At 39.4% G+C, this 17,251-nt stretch overlaps 1 protein-coding gene across 1 annotated transcript; it reads left to right on the plus strand.

Moving 5' to 3' along the window:
• Positions 1–10,854: 10,854 nt before the first annotated feature.
• Positions 10,855–14,950, plus strand: LOC129725693 (CCAAT/enhancer-binding protein). The gene has a single exon (XM_055681777.1). The coding sequence runs from the start codon at positions 11,927–11,929 to the stop codon at positions 13,130–13,132; it is 1,206 nt and encodes a 401-aa protein (XP_055537752.1). The 5' UTR covers positions 10,855–11,926; the 3' UTR covers positions 13,133–14,950.
• The last annotated feature ends 2,301 nt before the right edge of the window (positions 14,951–17,251 follow it).

The following is a 17,251-nucleotide window of genomic DNA, read 5'->3' on the forward strand; positions in this document are numbered from 1 at the left end:
CCGTTTTCCGAGACAGCTTCCCATTGCGGTGCAAAACAATCCAGAGAGAGCAAAGGAAGAGAGAGAGGAGTAAAATGAATAAACATCGAGAGCGAAAATTGTTCAACTTCAAATGCCTTTAACTCAGTAAGTTTTAATCGGATTTCCTCCATTCTTGCAATGATCGATTGAAAAATTAGTAACCCATCCAGCAAAATATGGTAAATTCTGATTTTTTGAGGCTCATTATTATACTATTGAAAGCAGATTTCTACCAAGCAGAGCTGAAAACAGAAATCAACCTCAAATGCAATTTTTATTCAAGATAGTGACTTCCAGTCACAAGCGTACCAAGATAAACGAATCCGTCAACCACTTCAAATCGTTCCCCATCTATCTCCACCTCAGCACTAGAGATGATCGGGTTTCGGGTTTTCAAACCCGAAACCCGAACCCGACCCGTACCCGACGGTCGGGTTCGGGTTTGAAAATTTTTGAATGTGTCGGGTACGGGTCAGGTTCGGGTTTGGTGAAAAAATAATAGGAGGGTGGTATCCAAGACACGACCGCATAGTTGACGTAGGACTACAATAATTTTAAAATTTTATTTTGAAGCTATGTTTGATTTGAGCTCGTTTTACTTTTGTAGTTTGCTTGATTTATTTTAACCAATTTAAGCTCAACATCTTCCAAAAGGAAGGAATTTTGGTTCGGGTGGTAATATCAAGTATCTAGGTCGTCAGCCCAAATTCATCAAGCGACACCTCAAAAGACTAGAAACTTCAACTAGTTCATTGGTGGCCATTTCTACTTTTAAGGTCGTCTTTGACCATTTAAAAAGTCAAAAAAGTCATGAAAAAAGAACCGTTCATTATTGGCATGGTTCGATTTTGGCAACAGAAAAAAATTCTGGCGTGTTGCCAAAATCGAATGGGGTCTGTATTTTGATTATTTCTTTGCATCTTAGAAGAAAAAATATTCTCTTTAACACTCACAATGGTCCAGAAACCAAATTTAGGGGGAAATGTGGGTCTGGAACTCTATAGCAATGTTTTAGAGAAAAACTTTTTTTTTACAAAGTTACTTAAAATTGTTGGAGCTATAAAATTGTAGAACAAGGTTTTTTATCTACAAAAATAAAAAAGTTAGATACTTGATAGCATCAAAAATTCACCATAATTTTTGATACTTTTCAATAATATAATGATAATATGTAAAAACTTTGTAGAAGAAAGTTTTTCTCTAAAATATTTCTATAGAGCTCTAGACCCAAATTTCCCCCTAAATTCGGTTTCTGGACCATTGATGAATACCTTTCATTCTAATACAGCGAGTTTTCTATAATACGCGAAAAGGCAACCTTCTATAAAATATTCATTGAGTACGATTTAGTAGAGATTAAACTTCCTTCTATATCTATTTGTCTTGTTGAAATTGGCTCACTCACCGATCACAAAGCGGCAAAGATGTCACATAATTTTTTTTCCTGCAGTTACAAGGTCGATAAAAAATATCGATAACGAATTACAGTTTTAGTAGAAAATGTATATTCACAGAAAATTTTAAATTGACATAGAATTTTATGAGCATGTTAACATTCAATTCAGGTCAATTTAAACATTTTATCAGTATACAGAATCAATCAGAAAAAAATTATCAGTTTCAAGATACCAAAGAACTACGAAGATACCAAGTTATATGTCTGTTATCTTCGAAAATAAACTGGGCTAGAGTGATGCACAACATTAGCCTTAGCAATTAATGTTTGCATAGCGTTGTTCAATTACAAGTAAGGTTATGGAAAATAATATTTTCTTGCAAATGCTAATTCAAAAAAATTTTCAGTTGAAAAAAACAAATACTAATGTCGGAGCTCTAACATCAAGATGAAATGAATTTGGTTTTCCTCTATACCGCCACCGTGGGATGCAACTAGTATTGTCATATTGGACTAAATTCATTTAGCTATTCAAAGATCTGTACGGAGCATTTTGGTTTTCTATTGTCTTTTAAATACCCTATATTCCCTATATGTCTTTTAAATACCCTATATCCCCCTATATTCGTCCCCCGTAGTTTAATTTGTCAAAACACCATGCCGGAGACAGGGAGATTGCGGGATCATGTCCCGTCGGGATGCGGTATATTTTTCCAAATCTGTATCATATTTCCAGTTCGCTCATTTTTCGTTCTCTCTACTTCACATACTGTCTGCTTAATAAACTTGCGTGTTAACGAAAAAAAGCCGTTTTAAAAAATAGAAATTCAGTTCGAAAAACCCTATGTTCCGTTATTTGAATAAATCTGAAAAAAGCAGAGTTTAGAGTTCAAAAAAAAAAACAACGCATTTTGTTGTCCCCGGCGGCGCAGCGTATTTTGCGGCACCCGAAAAATCATATTGAATTCTGATATTTGCTGCTATACGATACAAGAAGAAAAAGGAGAAGACAATTCAAACGGCAGCTCGATTGTGTTCCACGCCCCACTGTGCGTCAACAGCAGCAATGTAGTTTTCACTTGGTTTGCCTGCACAAAAATGAATATCGAGTTTTTCTGCACTGATAGACGACGAGCAACCATCGCATTGCTCGGTGCAGTACTGTTGCATGTGCCATCATATTTCCTTCAAGACATCAGTTTTATTAACATTAACATATTTATTAACAGCAGAACGTAATACTGTCTGATAGTGGAGGTGGTTACGAACTTTCCGAAAAATCTTCACCTTCAAGACATCAAAAAAGTCTAGGCTCATGGAAGCTAACATTAGTTGACCTATTGGGACGGGGAAATTCTTTCAAATTTTTTTTGCCACTGCTATACTGGATATCACAGCAGGCAGTTGGTGTCTATTCATGAAGTCTGTGCCAGGCGTGCTCGCATATGATTGGTGCATTGTTGGTGAAAATTCGACCTTGAAACTTTTATTCAATTTTCACTGTTTAACAATGAAGTGATAATGATAACTGAGGAATCACAAAATTGTCCATCATTTTATCAATCCAACGACATATTGACTATTGTGATCCATCATCTGGTTACATCAGTATAACCGTTTGAAATCGTTCATTCCGACGTTACATCTTGGTTTTAGTTTCCGCGGAATGTATCTCGATATAGTGCGGTTAGACGTAGTCCTACGTCAAAAATTTCGGGTTCGGGTTTGAAAATTTCGAGTTCAGGTCGGGTTTGGGTATGAAAACCGGAAACCCGACTATAAAATCTATGAAATCTCGGGCTCGGGTCGGGTTCGGGGTCCACAATTTCGGGTTCGGGTTGGGCTCGGGTTTCATAGAAATAAAATTTTCGGGTTCGGGTCGGGCTCGGGTTTCGACCGAAAAAAAAATTCGGGTTCGGGTCGGGTACGGGTTTGAAAAACATCAAACCCGACCATCTCTACTCAGCACCAACACCACGGGGACTCCCACGCTCTCTGCCAGCTACCATGTACTTCGTTTTGGCAGAGTTAATGACAATTCCCAATCTCGCTGCTTCTCTCTTAAAAGGTACGAAGGCCTCCTCCACGGCCTTAGGGTTGATACCGATGATATCGATGTCGTCCGCAAAACCAAGCATATGAGATTTCGTGATGATCGTACCGTTTCTTTCCACGTTTGCTCTTCGTACTGCACCCTCAAGAGCGATGTTAAACAGTAGGTTGGAGAGCGCATCCCCCTGCTTCAGTCCATCCAACATTACGAACGCGGCTGATGTCTCGCCAGCTATCCGCACGCACGATTTTGATCCCTCCAGTGTCATACGACTCAGCTTAATTAGTTTCGTAGGGAAACCGTGTTCCAGCATGATCTGCCACAGCTCGTTTCTTTTTACTGAGTCGAATGCCGCCCTGAAGTCCACAAACAGATGGTGAGTCGGTAAGTTGCACTCCCGGAACTTAACGAGGATCTGTCGCAGGGTGAAGATTTAATCCGTCGTGGAACGCTCCTGTCGAAAACCAGCCTGGTATTCGCCAACAAAGGATTCCGTTAACGGTCTCAATCTAAAGAACAGGATACGGGAGAGCACTTTATATGCGGAGTTGAGCAACGTTATCCCTCGATAGTTGCCACAATCCAATCAATGGCCCTTCTTATAGATAGGGCATATGAGGCCTTCCAACCAGTCGTTCGGCATTTTTTCGTCCGCCCAGATCGTTAGTATTATCTGGTGGATCGCATAGTACAGCCGCTCGCTTCCCGCCTTTAGGGTCATTAGGGTCCCAAGTTACACGTGTCCAGCCATTTTCCAACCTTCACATAACATAAACATTTTTAATCAAGGTAATGATCCAACATTTGTTACCAGTATTAGACAAGAAGTTCTTGATCTAACGCTTTGCAGCTCAAAATTATCTGGCATGATTGAGAATTGGCATGTGTCAAAAGAACAATCATTATCGGATCATAAACAAATTTTGTTTAACTACGTTTCAGGGGAACTGGTGACTGAAAGATTCAGGGATCCAAGCAAAACAAATTGGAATAGCTATCATTCCACACTCTTAAACAAGAATTCTGTTTCAGTGGACGACATCTTTTCCACCGAGCAGCTTGAAACGGTTTCTTCATCTGTTCTAACCAATATACTAGAAGCCTTTAAAGAAAGTTGTCCGTTGAAACGGAAAACTTCAAGTAAGGACGTTTCTTGGTGGAACAATAAACTTGAAAGGCTTAGAAAATCATCCAGAAGGCTTTTCAACAAGGCCAAAACTACCGGCAATTGGACAGAGTATAAGAGCTGTCTAACAGAAAACAATCGAGAGATCCGTAATTTAAAGAGAAGGGATTGGAAGCTTACATGTGAGCTAATTGAAAACCTGCCTGTTGTAGCTAGACTCCATAAAGCCCTCTCTAAAGATCACACTAACGGACTTGGTCGCTTGAAGAACGAAAACGGTCAGTTCACAACAGATTCTCAGGAAACACTTAGTATAATGATGGATACACACTTCCAAGGCTCGACTCAATTGACTTCTGTAAACGCACAGGACTTCTATATAGCTCATCCTAGCTCAATTCATGACAAGGTTAAAGCTAAAGAATTAGCCAGTGTAATATTTACGACGTCAAGAGTTGAATGGGCAGTGGATTCCTTAAAGTCCTTTAAATCGCCAGGGCCAGATGGAATTTATCCAGTGCTTTTACGAAAAACAAGGATATTTTAGTCACCTCTCTGGTGGAGATGTTCAGGGCTAGCATGGTACTAAGCTACATTCCTAGTAAATGGCGAGAAGTCCGCGTCATATTCATTCCTAAGGCTGGAAAACATGACGGGACAAGTCCCAAAGCATATAGACCAATCAGTCTAACTTCTGTCATTTTGAAAATGATGGAAAAAATCATCAATCAACATATCAAATTATCATATTTGAACAGTAGATTATTGAGCAATTTCCAGTTTGCCTACCAAGCTGGTAAATCAACTGAAACAGCACTCCACACGTTGGTTACAAAACTAAAGAAGTCTTTTGACGCTAAAGAAATCTCACTGGCAGCTTTTCTTGATATTGAGGGAGCATTTGACAACGCTACCCATGAATCTATAAAGAAAGCTATGTTAAATCGAGGGTTTGACATGTGCATCTCGAACTGGATACTTGCTATGTTAGATAATCGGTTAATCACAGCCAATTCAGGAAGATCAACTTTAACGACAAAACCACCAAGAGGTTGCCCGCAAGGAGGGGTTTTATCTCCTTTATTGTGGTCTCTTGTAGTCGATGATCTTCTTAACAACTTAACAAACCTAGGATACGAAGTCATCAGGTTCGCTGATGACATTACTATTTTAGTTAGGGGTAAATGCGGGTCTACTATTACTGATAGAATGCAATCCGCCCTAAACTACACACTCAAATGGTGCAAGCTGGAAGGACTAAACGTCAATCCTTCTAAAACAGTCATAATCCCATTTACAAGAAAGAGGAAATATAATATGGCAACTCTTAAGTTGGGAGAAACACAGTTTGTGCTATCCAAGAGCACTAAGTACCTAGGTGTAATGCTCGACCATAAGCCCAACTGGAACGACCATCTAGAGTATGCAATCTCAAAGGCAAACAACGCTCTTTGGGCTTGCAGCAATACATTTGGCAAAAAGTGGGGACTCAAGCCGAGGATGATCCACTGGATATACTCAGCAATAGTGAGACCCAGAGTAACATATGCTTCGCTAGTGTGGTGGCCCAAAACCACACAAATATCAGCTCAAAAGAAGCTAGATAAACTACAACATCTGGCATGCTTATCAACAACAGGAGCAATGGCCAGTGCACCATCCGAAGCCTTAGAAATTCTTTTATATCTTCTACCCTTGCATCAATATGTACAACTTGAAGCCGAAAAAGGTGCTCTTAGGTTCAAACGTGTCAATTTTTTTCAGGAAGGAGATCTACAGGGACATTTACCAATCCTCAAAAATTTCTGGTGTTCATTAGTAACCACGAATGAAGATCGGATAGACTCTAGGACTAACTTCAGTGTTCCTTTCAAAGTGATTGAATCCAATCGCACCGAATGGGAAGAAGGAGGTCCTAAAGTTCGTCCAGGATCAGTCATTTTTTATACAGATGGCTCTAAAATGGGCAGTCTACAGGTGCTGGGGTCACTGGACCAGGAATAAATGTTTCAATTCCAATGGGACAGTGGCCCACAGTTTTTCAAGCCGAAATAAATGCTATTTTAACATGCACAAATATTTGCTTAGCTAGGAAATATAAATATGCAAATATCTGTATTTTCTCAGATAGTCAAGCAGCCCTCAATGCATTAAAAGCATATACATGCCAGTCGAAGTTGGTATGGGATTGTATTCAATCCCTACGACGGTTTGCTTTGATTTATATATATGGCTTCAACATAATTTAAATGTGGTATCGTACTATTTGAACGTTCCCGGTCTCGCTCGTGATTAAATTGTTCGAAATTAGGAGTCATTTCTTTTAGTTCGCTTTTTCTTAAGCACTAACATTACGTCAAATTTCATATTTTATACTTCAATTACAACATCAATATTTTAGAACCCAAAGAGTGAATATACCTTTATTGGATTTAGGCATTCATGTGAATCTATTTTTACAAATAATAAGTTTGAATGAGAAAGGCTGAGTCTGACCGCTAGGTGCATTAATTCAGGTTTTTTCCTAGCAAAGATAACCTTTTCAGAGACGTAAATGAGTTTTCTCATGAACCAATGTAGAAGTGATGAACCTTGCGAGCACTTACTGTCTTACGCACTTCTGCTTCAAAATTCACTGGAATGGCTGAAAAGTTATGGTTTTTTGAAGGGCTATTTCCCCTTTAACCTTTGGGGTAACATTTTTTACCGTTTTCGTCGCCCATGATATTAAATTATATATACAGAGTGATTGGTTTCTTGTTGGGAATATTTATTTCAGAGTCAGATAGAGAACCACATTTGACGAAAAAGTGTTCAATTATTACTTACGTTTTTTCGTGGAAAAACATCAAAATACGTTTAAAACAGTACTTAATTGGCGCATTTTTGATTCCACGATGATATATTTTACATTCCACATGGTGACAACCATAAGAATAAATTTCATGCTAGTTACCTTTAGAAGGGTTACATACGCGAGAATGAATATAAATTATCGGGATGGTACCCACGAAAATTTTATAAATTTATAAATTATAGTCACAATTATTGAATACAAAAAAATTTTTTTGCAACCTGGGAAGGTGACACCCTGATTTTCCGCCCCCGATGTCACCCAGTCACGCTACCTCACTGGACATGTAGAAGCTGTTTCTATCAGAAAATTTCCTCAGCTTTCAAGAGAATGGCTGTAAGTGGTATACACTCAATGTTAGATCTACTTAATGGAAGAGTATTCGAGGAACAAAAAAGTTGTTTAACTTCGAGTAGACTTACGTAGAGCATATGTGTAGAAGAGTTTTTTTCATCAAATGTGACCCTCCATCAGCCTCAGAAATACATGTATTACAAAAAATATTTATATTTTGAAGTTTTGTTATGTAAATGTAGTCAAACGATAAGTAAATCTTCGACCAGTATAAATTAATTTGTTTACTTTTAGTTCTGAATTAATTTTTTTTCATATTTTTTATATAGGGGAACTGCTCCATTATTCATTTCATTAAGCCGATATTCACGAAAATGCACGGATAAAAACAACAAATTTTCACGAAATCATTGAAAAATAAGCTAAATATGCTAACGTACTCTTATGGAATCGTTTAGCATTGTATATTTAGTAAAATTAGCTAGATTTATCCTGAATTTTGTAAAACAAACCATTTTTCACAATGCTTCCATATCCATCTCAAAACTTGAATCACTGCTCAATTATTCATCTCACGATGCCCCTATACTCATCTCACTGTTGATCATCACATCACATGAATGAACGATCATCACATTATCATGAATGAACGTAGCGGCAGCCCGTCGTAGTAGGTTACCTAGATCCGCTGCAGTTGTTTACGTGCAAAATATGGTAACCTAGGTAACCACTACAGTGCTGTAGATTTATGTCAATTATGTCGAAATAATTCAACATTTTCAGTATGATGTTTTTGTGTTAACAGAAACTGATTTGGCAACTCTTGATTTTCTTCAACGCAGTGAAAACAGATGAAAATACATAGAGTTGAAATTTAGGAATTGCGGAAATTCATCTCATATATTCCTGCTTGTTTTTGGAAATTTGAAGTGAACATTCAAAGATTGAAGTATTCTTAGTGTAGTGAGTGATTTTGTTTAGTGATTAAGATAAAAATTGGTCCTCTAGAGATGAAAAAAACTTTGGTTGGCTGCTGAACGAGTTCCGTTGTAGCCGTTTAGAACAATGCGCGGATTTTGTTTTCTGAGGTAGGTGATTGAATTAAATGAGTTTTCGAGTGCGGATGCCCGGCTATAATATCAAATTTAGTGCTTTTAAGTGAGTTTTTGAGGATTTTACTTTACGAAGAATCTAAAGGGAACTAAGAAGAATCCATTCCAAGGATTAGCAGATTAGTTTGAGAAGAAAATATGCGTTTTTTCCTGTTTTCAATTGTGTTTACATGAGATGAATATACGGGCTGAGATGAATAATGGAGCAGTTCCCCTATTTTTTTAAAGAATTTTTCTGTTTATTATTTATTTTTTTTTAATGAATAAAACAATATTTTTGACACCCTCTGCTATTGTGTAGATCCTCATAATTTTTGCTTTTGGGGATCACGAAGGTAAGTTACATAAGTTTCCATATATCAAAATATTCTTAAACATGTTCACATCACTTTATCTTGTCAAAATAGAGATCCTTGCATTTTACCTTTCCTACTAACACAACACCCTGATTCCTGCAACGTCTATGAAAATAGTATGGGTTCCCTGCACCATCTTAAGTAGACCTTGAAATAACATTCCTACTTCCTTTCCCCGGCGATTGTAAGGACGTAGCCAGGTATCAAATGAAAGGCTTAGTTTGCAAGTCACATCATCTGTAAGAAGGATACTAGTCCCAAGTTTCTTTCTTGTGACAACAGATGAATTGTTTGTGAAGTTATTAATATCACTATATTTATCCTAAGCTGATCATTGTATAGCCACCTACGATGTATGCAATCCCTTTTGCTATGCTATGCTATGCTATCCTCATAATTCTTGCATATGGATCTCAACGTTTTGTCAAATAGCCCCCCTCCATAAACGTTATGTATATTATATATGTTCCATGGAAAGCTTAGGATAAGTATATTCGAGTCAAAAGTTCTAAATAATCGCATCTACTCACTTATTTAACGCAAGATTCATGATATGTTTTGAGTGGTCCCCGTGATTAGCAATGTCGGTCGGCTAGCTCTCCCACACGGTTATGATATCGGGTTCGATTCCCGATCAGGTCGAGGATCTTTTCAAGATGGAAAATTTTTGACTCAGCACTGGATCACAGTGTATCGTTGTACTTATCCTACAACATGCAAAATGTGCCGAAATAAATATCGATAACGAATTCTCTCAACTAATCTAGTTGATCGAGACCGCATTAGCCCCCCGGCTAGCGTGCTATATTGTATTGTCATGATATGGTTTGTTACTGAATTGGTTTTTACCATCTCAGTCAATTCTTATCAGTTCTTATTAAGAACAAAAAAAATTGTTCAATTTTGAATCATATATAATATATTTTAAATAAAATCTTAGTAAAAGTTATAATTTGTAATCATGTTATAGCGAACAATTTCGAGTAAAGATCGATTTATAAAACTACACCTAATGCAATATTATTCTACATTCAAGTAAATATAAGCTGCTACGAACAAATCCATCTGGCGACACTGTCACCAACCATTCAACAAGTGGTGGTATCTCTCCCCAACATGACGTCATCAAATTATCGCAAAATCACCACTCGCCACGAAAGAACGTGTGAAAAAGGCTGCTGCTATCTGCTGCTACGCGCGTCGAGAGTGAGAGTCACAACTTACCAGAGCTGTAAAGTGACGAACTCCCATCAAACTCTGCCTGCATGTTTTCGATCGCGCGCGCTCTGACACTGCACTGCGCTACTGCTGCACTGCACGCGGCTCTGGTATGAGGAAACTCTCACTCTCAAAGTCGAACTGTCACCGTTTGCCATCATCAACGAGCGATGCGATCGTCGTGGGATGGGGTTTGGACGGAGCCGCTGCTGTTCCACCCAGTTAACCACCCCACAACGGCAGCGAGTGAATCGTTCTACGGCGCGCGAATGCAGCGCAGCGGGCAATGGGGAGAGAATTTTCCGCCTCTCGCGAGAAGCCATAAACCAAAACAGCCGAGCGCGGCGCTTTAAGCCAGTGCGCCTTTTTATTTCGATTGATACCGGGTTGCTTAATATGTTTTGCCTCACTTAAGTCTAGGCCATCCGCCTGTCAACAGCGAAAATCGCGCGCGCGTTAACGGACTCTCTTTTCTAGCTTTTCGGTCGATCGGGAAAAAAGGCAAATTCTTTCTCTTCCCAGTGGTGGTTGTTTTTGGAAAATTCGTTCCATACCGTAAGCCCGGACTCTTCGTTCGACGACGAACGACGGCGGGGGTAGTAGTAGTTGTAGTTTCGGACGCGGCTGCATTGGACGGTTAAAAAACGCTGGTGGAGGTGGGAAGCCGAACCGAGTGAATGAAACAGAACGACCCTCGGTGCACCACCGAATCTGACGGCTGAATCCGCTGGGCCATTCGGGTGTCCTATAGCGCGGCGCGCATACAGCTAAAGACACACACTCGAAAAAAAAGGGGGGCTGTGAGAAAGTGCAAACTTCTCCGAGCCGCCGCGGACCTCCACGGGCAGGAGTAGAACGGTTAGTCGCGGGAGTGCGAGCGAGAGCAGGCATCAATCGCGGCACTCGGCTCGAAAGAAGAAGTTGTTAATATATAACAAGTTGCATCATAGTCTTAAGACTTCAGTCTTAAGAAAGTGAACCGCCAATAAACATCTTTCGCAAAAAGAACAACACAATACGTAGCAAAACATCGGCCCGCGACGACGAGGGTGCATTCCGTGCGCGCAATCTCGGGTTATTTTTGAAATTTTACCATCCTGATCGGGTTCGTGGGCAGTGCAAGTCGTCAAGGTTTTTCCGGGATCGAGCAGCCGTCCGGAACGCTGAGTCATCCCTTCGAATTGAAAAAAAGGATATTTTGAGGATTACAATGGATTACTTTTATTTCTGGATATATAATCGACAAAAGTGAAAATGTAATTTTTGAACAGAAAATAGGAGACGGTGAAAAGGTGAAATGGACTGTTTAACTCCTTGAATAAAGTGATACAGGATGCTGGCGGACTGATTGAGTGGAAGTGCAATAATCAAGGAAACAAAAGTGCAATTTGACAATTCCTGGGAGAAAAAAGAGTGCAATTTTGGGAAAAATTTCGAATCTTGAGAACATCAACTGGAAGAAGTGTATTGGTGGTGAATTTTCTGAAGAGAAAAATATGGAATCGCCTCAAATGTACGATACAACTCAAATTCAAGTGCGCAGTGATATCAAGAAACTTACAATGGCAGCCAATAACAGCAACACCGCCAACAACAATAATGCAGCAACACCGAACAACAACAATTCACCATCGGCGGTCAATCAAAATACTTTGGCCCTTAAGCAGCAGCAACAACAGCAGCAGCAGCAGGCACAACTGAACCAGAGCCTGCAAACCAACGGAAACGTGTTAACCAATGGGAACCTTCTATCGAAGCAGATGCTGCAGCAAATTCAGTACTCGCAAAGCGAACTGGATGAGCTTACATCTCAGGAAATTTCACTGGACCTCCAGCATCTGATCGATGATCAGTTCCGTGATCCGGAGGCCCTCGGAATCTTCACCGAAATGGTTACCGTCGGCAGTACCAACGGTAGCGTGACAAATCCCCTGGTTCAGACAGCAGCTGCTAAAGCTCTCCAGCTACAGCAGGCTCGACTGTCCCAGCATACCAACGGGAACACCAACTATCAACGATCTCTGGCTTACATGCCACAGCCGGTGCACACAGGTGCCGCCTATGCGAACAACTCCAGCGACGAGAACAGCAGCGTCGGATCGTCGGATTCGGCCAACATCAAGGAAGAACCGGTCGATCCCAACGAATACCGCCGTCAGCTCCAGCAGGCATCCGGGGCACAGTTCATAGGCAACACCACCTACCAACTGGCAGGAGGTGGTGCCGCGGGAGGTGGTGGCGGAATCGGAACGGGCAACTACGTGACCAACGGAAATGGCAACACCTTCTCGAACCTGACTCCTGCTACGGTCCTGCATCACCAATCACTGCCGCATCTGGCCGGGGCAGCACACCTGGCGAACCTCACCAAACATAACAAGCTGCTTCCGCATGTGTCCCGCAAATCCCAACAGAAACACATCGACAAAGGTACGGACGAATATCGGCGGAGGCGCGAACGAAACAATATCGCAGTGCGGAAGTCCCGAGAAAAAGCCAAAGTGCGTTCCCGGGAGGTGGAGGAAAAGGTCAAAACACTCCTCAAGGAGAAGGACGTCCTGCTGCGAAAGATCGAGGAGAAGAACAACGAGATCCAGCTTTACAAGCAGCTCTACATGCATCTGATGAATCACAGCAACCCTGAGATCAATCAGATCTGTCGCAGTGCGCTGAATCTTTCAAACATGGGTGATCATATGTAGGATTAGTGGCTGTTTTTTTATGTAACCAACGTACCCCCCACCCCTTCCTCCGCCCCTCTCGGGTGCCTTTGTCTTCTCTCACTCCTACTCATCCGAGCTCCACCACTGTTCCTCACACCTCACACAAACATATGCAACGCGCGACTAGAAGAAAAGTGGTCTATCTATCTAGCTTGTAGTAAATTAAATCGCAAAAACGCATTATTTAGTGAAATTTAGCCGAGTGTGAAAAGTATGTAAATATTAATCGGGCAAAAAACAAACGGAGAACTAGGTGTGAACGCATGCAGCAATGGTCCAATCCCTTACATTTGATGATCGTTTCTAGTACCAAAGACAGTATGTGTAAAAAAATGTGTATAAACGTGCGGACTGCAATGTCCCTTCTCCCACGATGGCAAAGAAGAGAATATGGTAAAGCAGTGCGAGGCAATGAGCGTTACTTGATTCGAAAATGAAATACCTGTAAATAGGCTTAATCATCTTTTTTACCAATGTACATGCTGAAGTGTGTGCGAGAAAGTTAGACGTGGGACAGCTTTGACAAGACTTGTTTTTTTTACTTCTACTATTACCTTCATTTTTACCATATTCATAATATTATTCGATTTGTGAATGTTGAATAAATGTTAGCAAAACAGAATACTGGCTTAGAAGCGGAGTGTTATGTTTGATCGACAGAAAGAAAAGGTTCTATTATTTTGTTCTACCCTCTTGATCGTACATAAATGTTTAGTTTGTTTTGTAGTAAAAAATAACCTCCCTTTCTGCGCAAAAAATAACAGCAAAAGAAACCCAAGGTCAGTCGTAGAGTACGCCTCAGATATTCGCTTCCGTTTCGCCATCGGATGCTATAGCCTATGCTGAGTGAAAGCGCGAATGTTTAATACCACCTTCATCCCTAACAGTCCCTAATCGAAACGCTAGAAGAAAGAAAAAAGTGAATGCTAGAAAACCAGAAGTTACCAATCTCAGTCCGTTAAGGTTCGTTCGTGTAAGTAGAACTAAATCGTGTAAAAATCTCATCCTCTCAACCAGTATAAAATAATGCAATTCGAAAAGACATTGCCTATATTCTAACTGCTGCTAATGTATACGTTGAAACAAAAGTCGAACAGCGTTCGGAAACTCTTTACAATAATTATAAATTTCAATATCTGGAGCTGAACCAAGAAGTGTAACACCGCGCACGGTCGTTGCAAACTAGGCTAATTTTGCATAGAGAAAGTGATGTAGAATTTTAATTCGAAAAGTAGCGAAAAAAAACGAAAGTGAACTAAAAAGCAAACACAATCACACTGACTTACAACAACAAGACTCGACCACCGCAAGGTGAAAACTATAACTTTATACATATATATTTTTCGATACATATTGATGTCCACAGAGTGTAAATGATAGTTCTATATTTTGCTACTACGGTATAAAAACAACACACAAAGCCAATAGCATTGCTGGATAGGGACAACCCGAAACCGATTCGTTACCATTTAGGCTCGTAATTGTAACACACGTGTAGCGTTCTAGTTAGGCTAGTGGAATTCTGGATGTTCTATAACCATTGTTCTTTCATATATTTTTTTTTTTTGTTTTCGTTCGGTATCAGTTGTTAAGGAAGCAAACCGAAAACGGGGATACGAGTTAAACTAGTTCTTTTCAAACAAGACTCTCAAATTTCTATTATTATGAAAACCCTACACAAACACCGAGAAAAAGGAAGAAGATAAAAAAAGAAACAAAAATATACAAAACACACGCAAACCAACCTACCAAGAACTGTATTTCTCTCAGCTTGAAAAGTCTGTTTTGAAAATAAGCGAAATAAAGAATGTATTCAAAAACTGAATAAAACAAAAAAATGCGACGTTTTTTTTTTATTGTAACACACCACCAACTAAACTGTGATCTCTCGAGGGCAGATGTGCTTCGCAGGTCGGCTACATGATGACAAAAGGGGTGACAAACGGATTCCCGCCGTGTTCTTTTCTCCCAATTAATTAGTTGCATCGTCACTGCCGTTGGCAGAATAGTCAATTACGACCCGGCGACGGTGGCGGTTTTGGCACATGTTTGTTACCCGCTGCAATTAACCCCTACCACACCGTTGGTGCATAAAGGTAAATTTAGCTCAAGTTCAGCAATGATTTTACCCCGAAGGAACAACGCTCGTAAAACCGTAATTGTTTGATGTGACAGTAACTAAGGCAATCCGAAATTCGAACTACCGTGTGAAAGTAATTGACCAAACACTCGGATTTTTTTACCCGTTCTAATCTACAATCATTCAATGTAGTGATTCGGTTAAAATCACAAATTATTTCATTTTCCCACTGGAAATCAATCAACAGAGAAAATGCTTATTCACAATAATCAAATCTGAAACACTTGCGTGAATTGCGATTTATGAGTAAATTTTCGTACAACATGATACGTGAGCTGACACTTCAATTTTTCGTTGGGATGAACATTTGAGAAACAAATATCATGTCTAGTAAGACTTGCGGTTGGTTTTCAATTAGTTCATTCAAAAAATCAGTCGTTTAGAATTCATCACACTTCTCAACATTGTAAACTTTTTCAAAAACATGCCTAATAGTATATTATTGCATCACCACGATCCTACACTCTGAAAAAAATGCACGTAGAATTCACCGGGAAAAGTGGCTGAATTTCATCCACCTTCTTTTCACGTAACTTTTGCCGATTTCTCGAAAGCCGTTCATGTGTTACTGTGTTAGTGTCAACTTCAGTGTCAATCGTCTACGTGTTGGTCAGGTGATTATAACCTGATTTTCACATACCTTATTACGTGATATTTAGGTGAAACCATAAGCAGAACGCATAAACCCCACATGATTTTCACGTACTTTTTAAGTGTTATTCAGATGGAATCTACGTGAATTTTGAGTAAATAAACTAGACAGCGCATATAAAAAATATAATTTATTTTCATATACTAAAATATAATTACTTGTTTAAAATCATCAAATTTCCGACAGGAAAAAAAACAGGAATGGCCGGAAAGATGTCGACCGTTCAAACGGCAGGAGGTGTTCCGCTCGAAAATGACCGTTGACGATTCCAATCGTCCGGAAAGGATTCACCAACTGAAAATTTGGAAAATGTAAATGTATTGTCTGTTAATCTAAATATTATTCTGGCTACTTACATTGCGTGTTTTCCAATATAGAATTACTGAAGCAGCTTACGAGTTCTTTGTACGCCATATTGACTTTTTTTGCATACTAAATCTTCACGTAAATTCCGCTGTCGGAAACGTCACACCACAGTCGCACTAACACTAACAAAGTCAAAACACACAAATACCAACGCGCCCAAACTATTTACATTATAATTTGACCGACTAACGTGAATTTACAGTGAATCGTACGTGAAATTTAAGTGAAAGTTACTAATATCACGTAAAATGGCAGATTTTCTGAAGGTCAGTCACTTACGTGATTTTTCAGGTGGATTTTACGTGCCTATTTTGTAGAGTGTACAATCTCTCCAAGCCGACATAAAAGCATACGATAACTTTGTGCGTCCATTCGAAACGCGAGAGTAATTCGACCATTTTTTCTATGTGCGAAATCCGACGCACATAGGAGTATTTGGGCCAAAAAGCTGGCCAAAAGTCCAAGTCGCTCTATATTGGTAGTAATTGGATAGATTTATATCAAAAACGTGTTATTTTCGTATAATCAACACAAAAAAGGTGACATCCATTCAAAACGTCACCTAACATAAAAAATATTACTTTAAATTCGCTTACTTAATTTTTTTAGTGTTATTTTACACATGATATAAAACAAAGATTTTGAAATTTCCATATAAATCTTCATTTAATAAAATGTCAATAAAATCAAAAACAGGAACCAGGAGGAAGATTTTTCTTCTCGTATATTTACAGGAGGCTTTGACCTTTTTGTCAATGAATAAAGCTTCGACGGGACTTGCGCGGAAGGTTACTAAATCATATAAATAATTTCACAATATTATGGATTTTTCGCGGTCGGTTTTCACAATCACTTATTTCGTAAACAATCCATGATTGTTTTATGCATTCAACGTTTTAAATATTGCAAAACATTTTACTTATCTTGTAGATTATGTCCT

The sequence above is a fragment of the Wyeomyia smithii genome, chromosome 2, assembly GCF_029784165.1.
Source record: "Wyeomyia smithii strain HCP4-BCI-WySm-NY-G18 chromosome 2, ASM2978416v1, whole genome shotgun sequence".
Classification (NCBI taxonomy): domain Eukaryota; kingdom Metazoa; phylum Arthropoda; class Insecta; order Diptera; family Culicidae; genus Wyeomyia; species Wyeomyia smithii.

Bases quoted from the DNA above. Each gene is read 5' to 3' on its own strand.
- LOC129725693 (XM_055681777.1), top strand. From the start codon at position 11,927: ATGGAATCGCCTCAAATGTACGATACAACTCAAATTCAAGTGCGCAGT.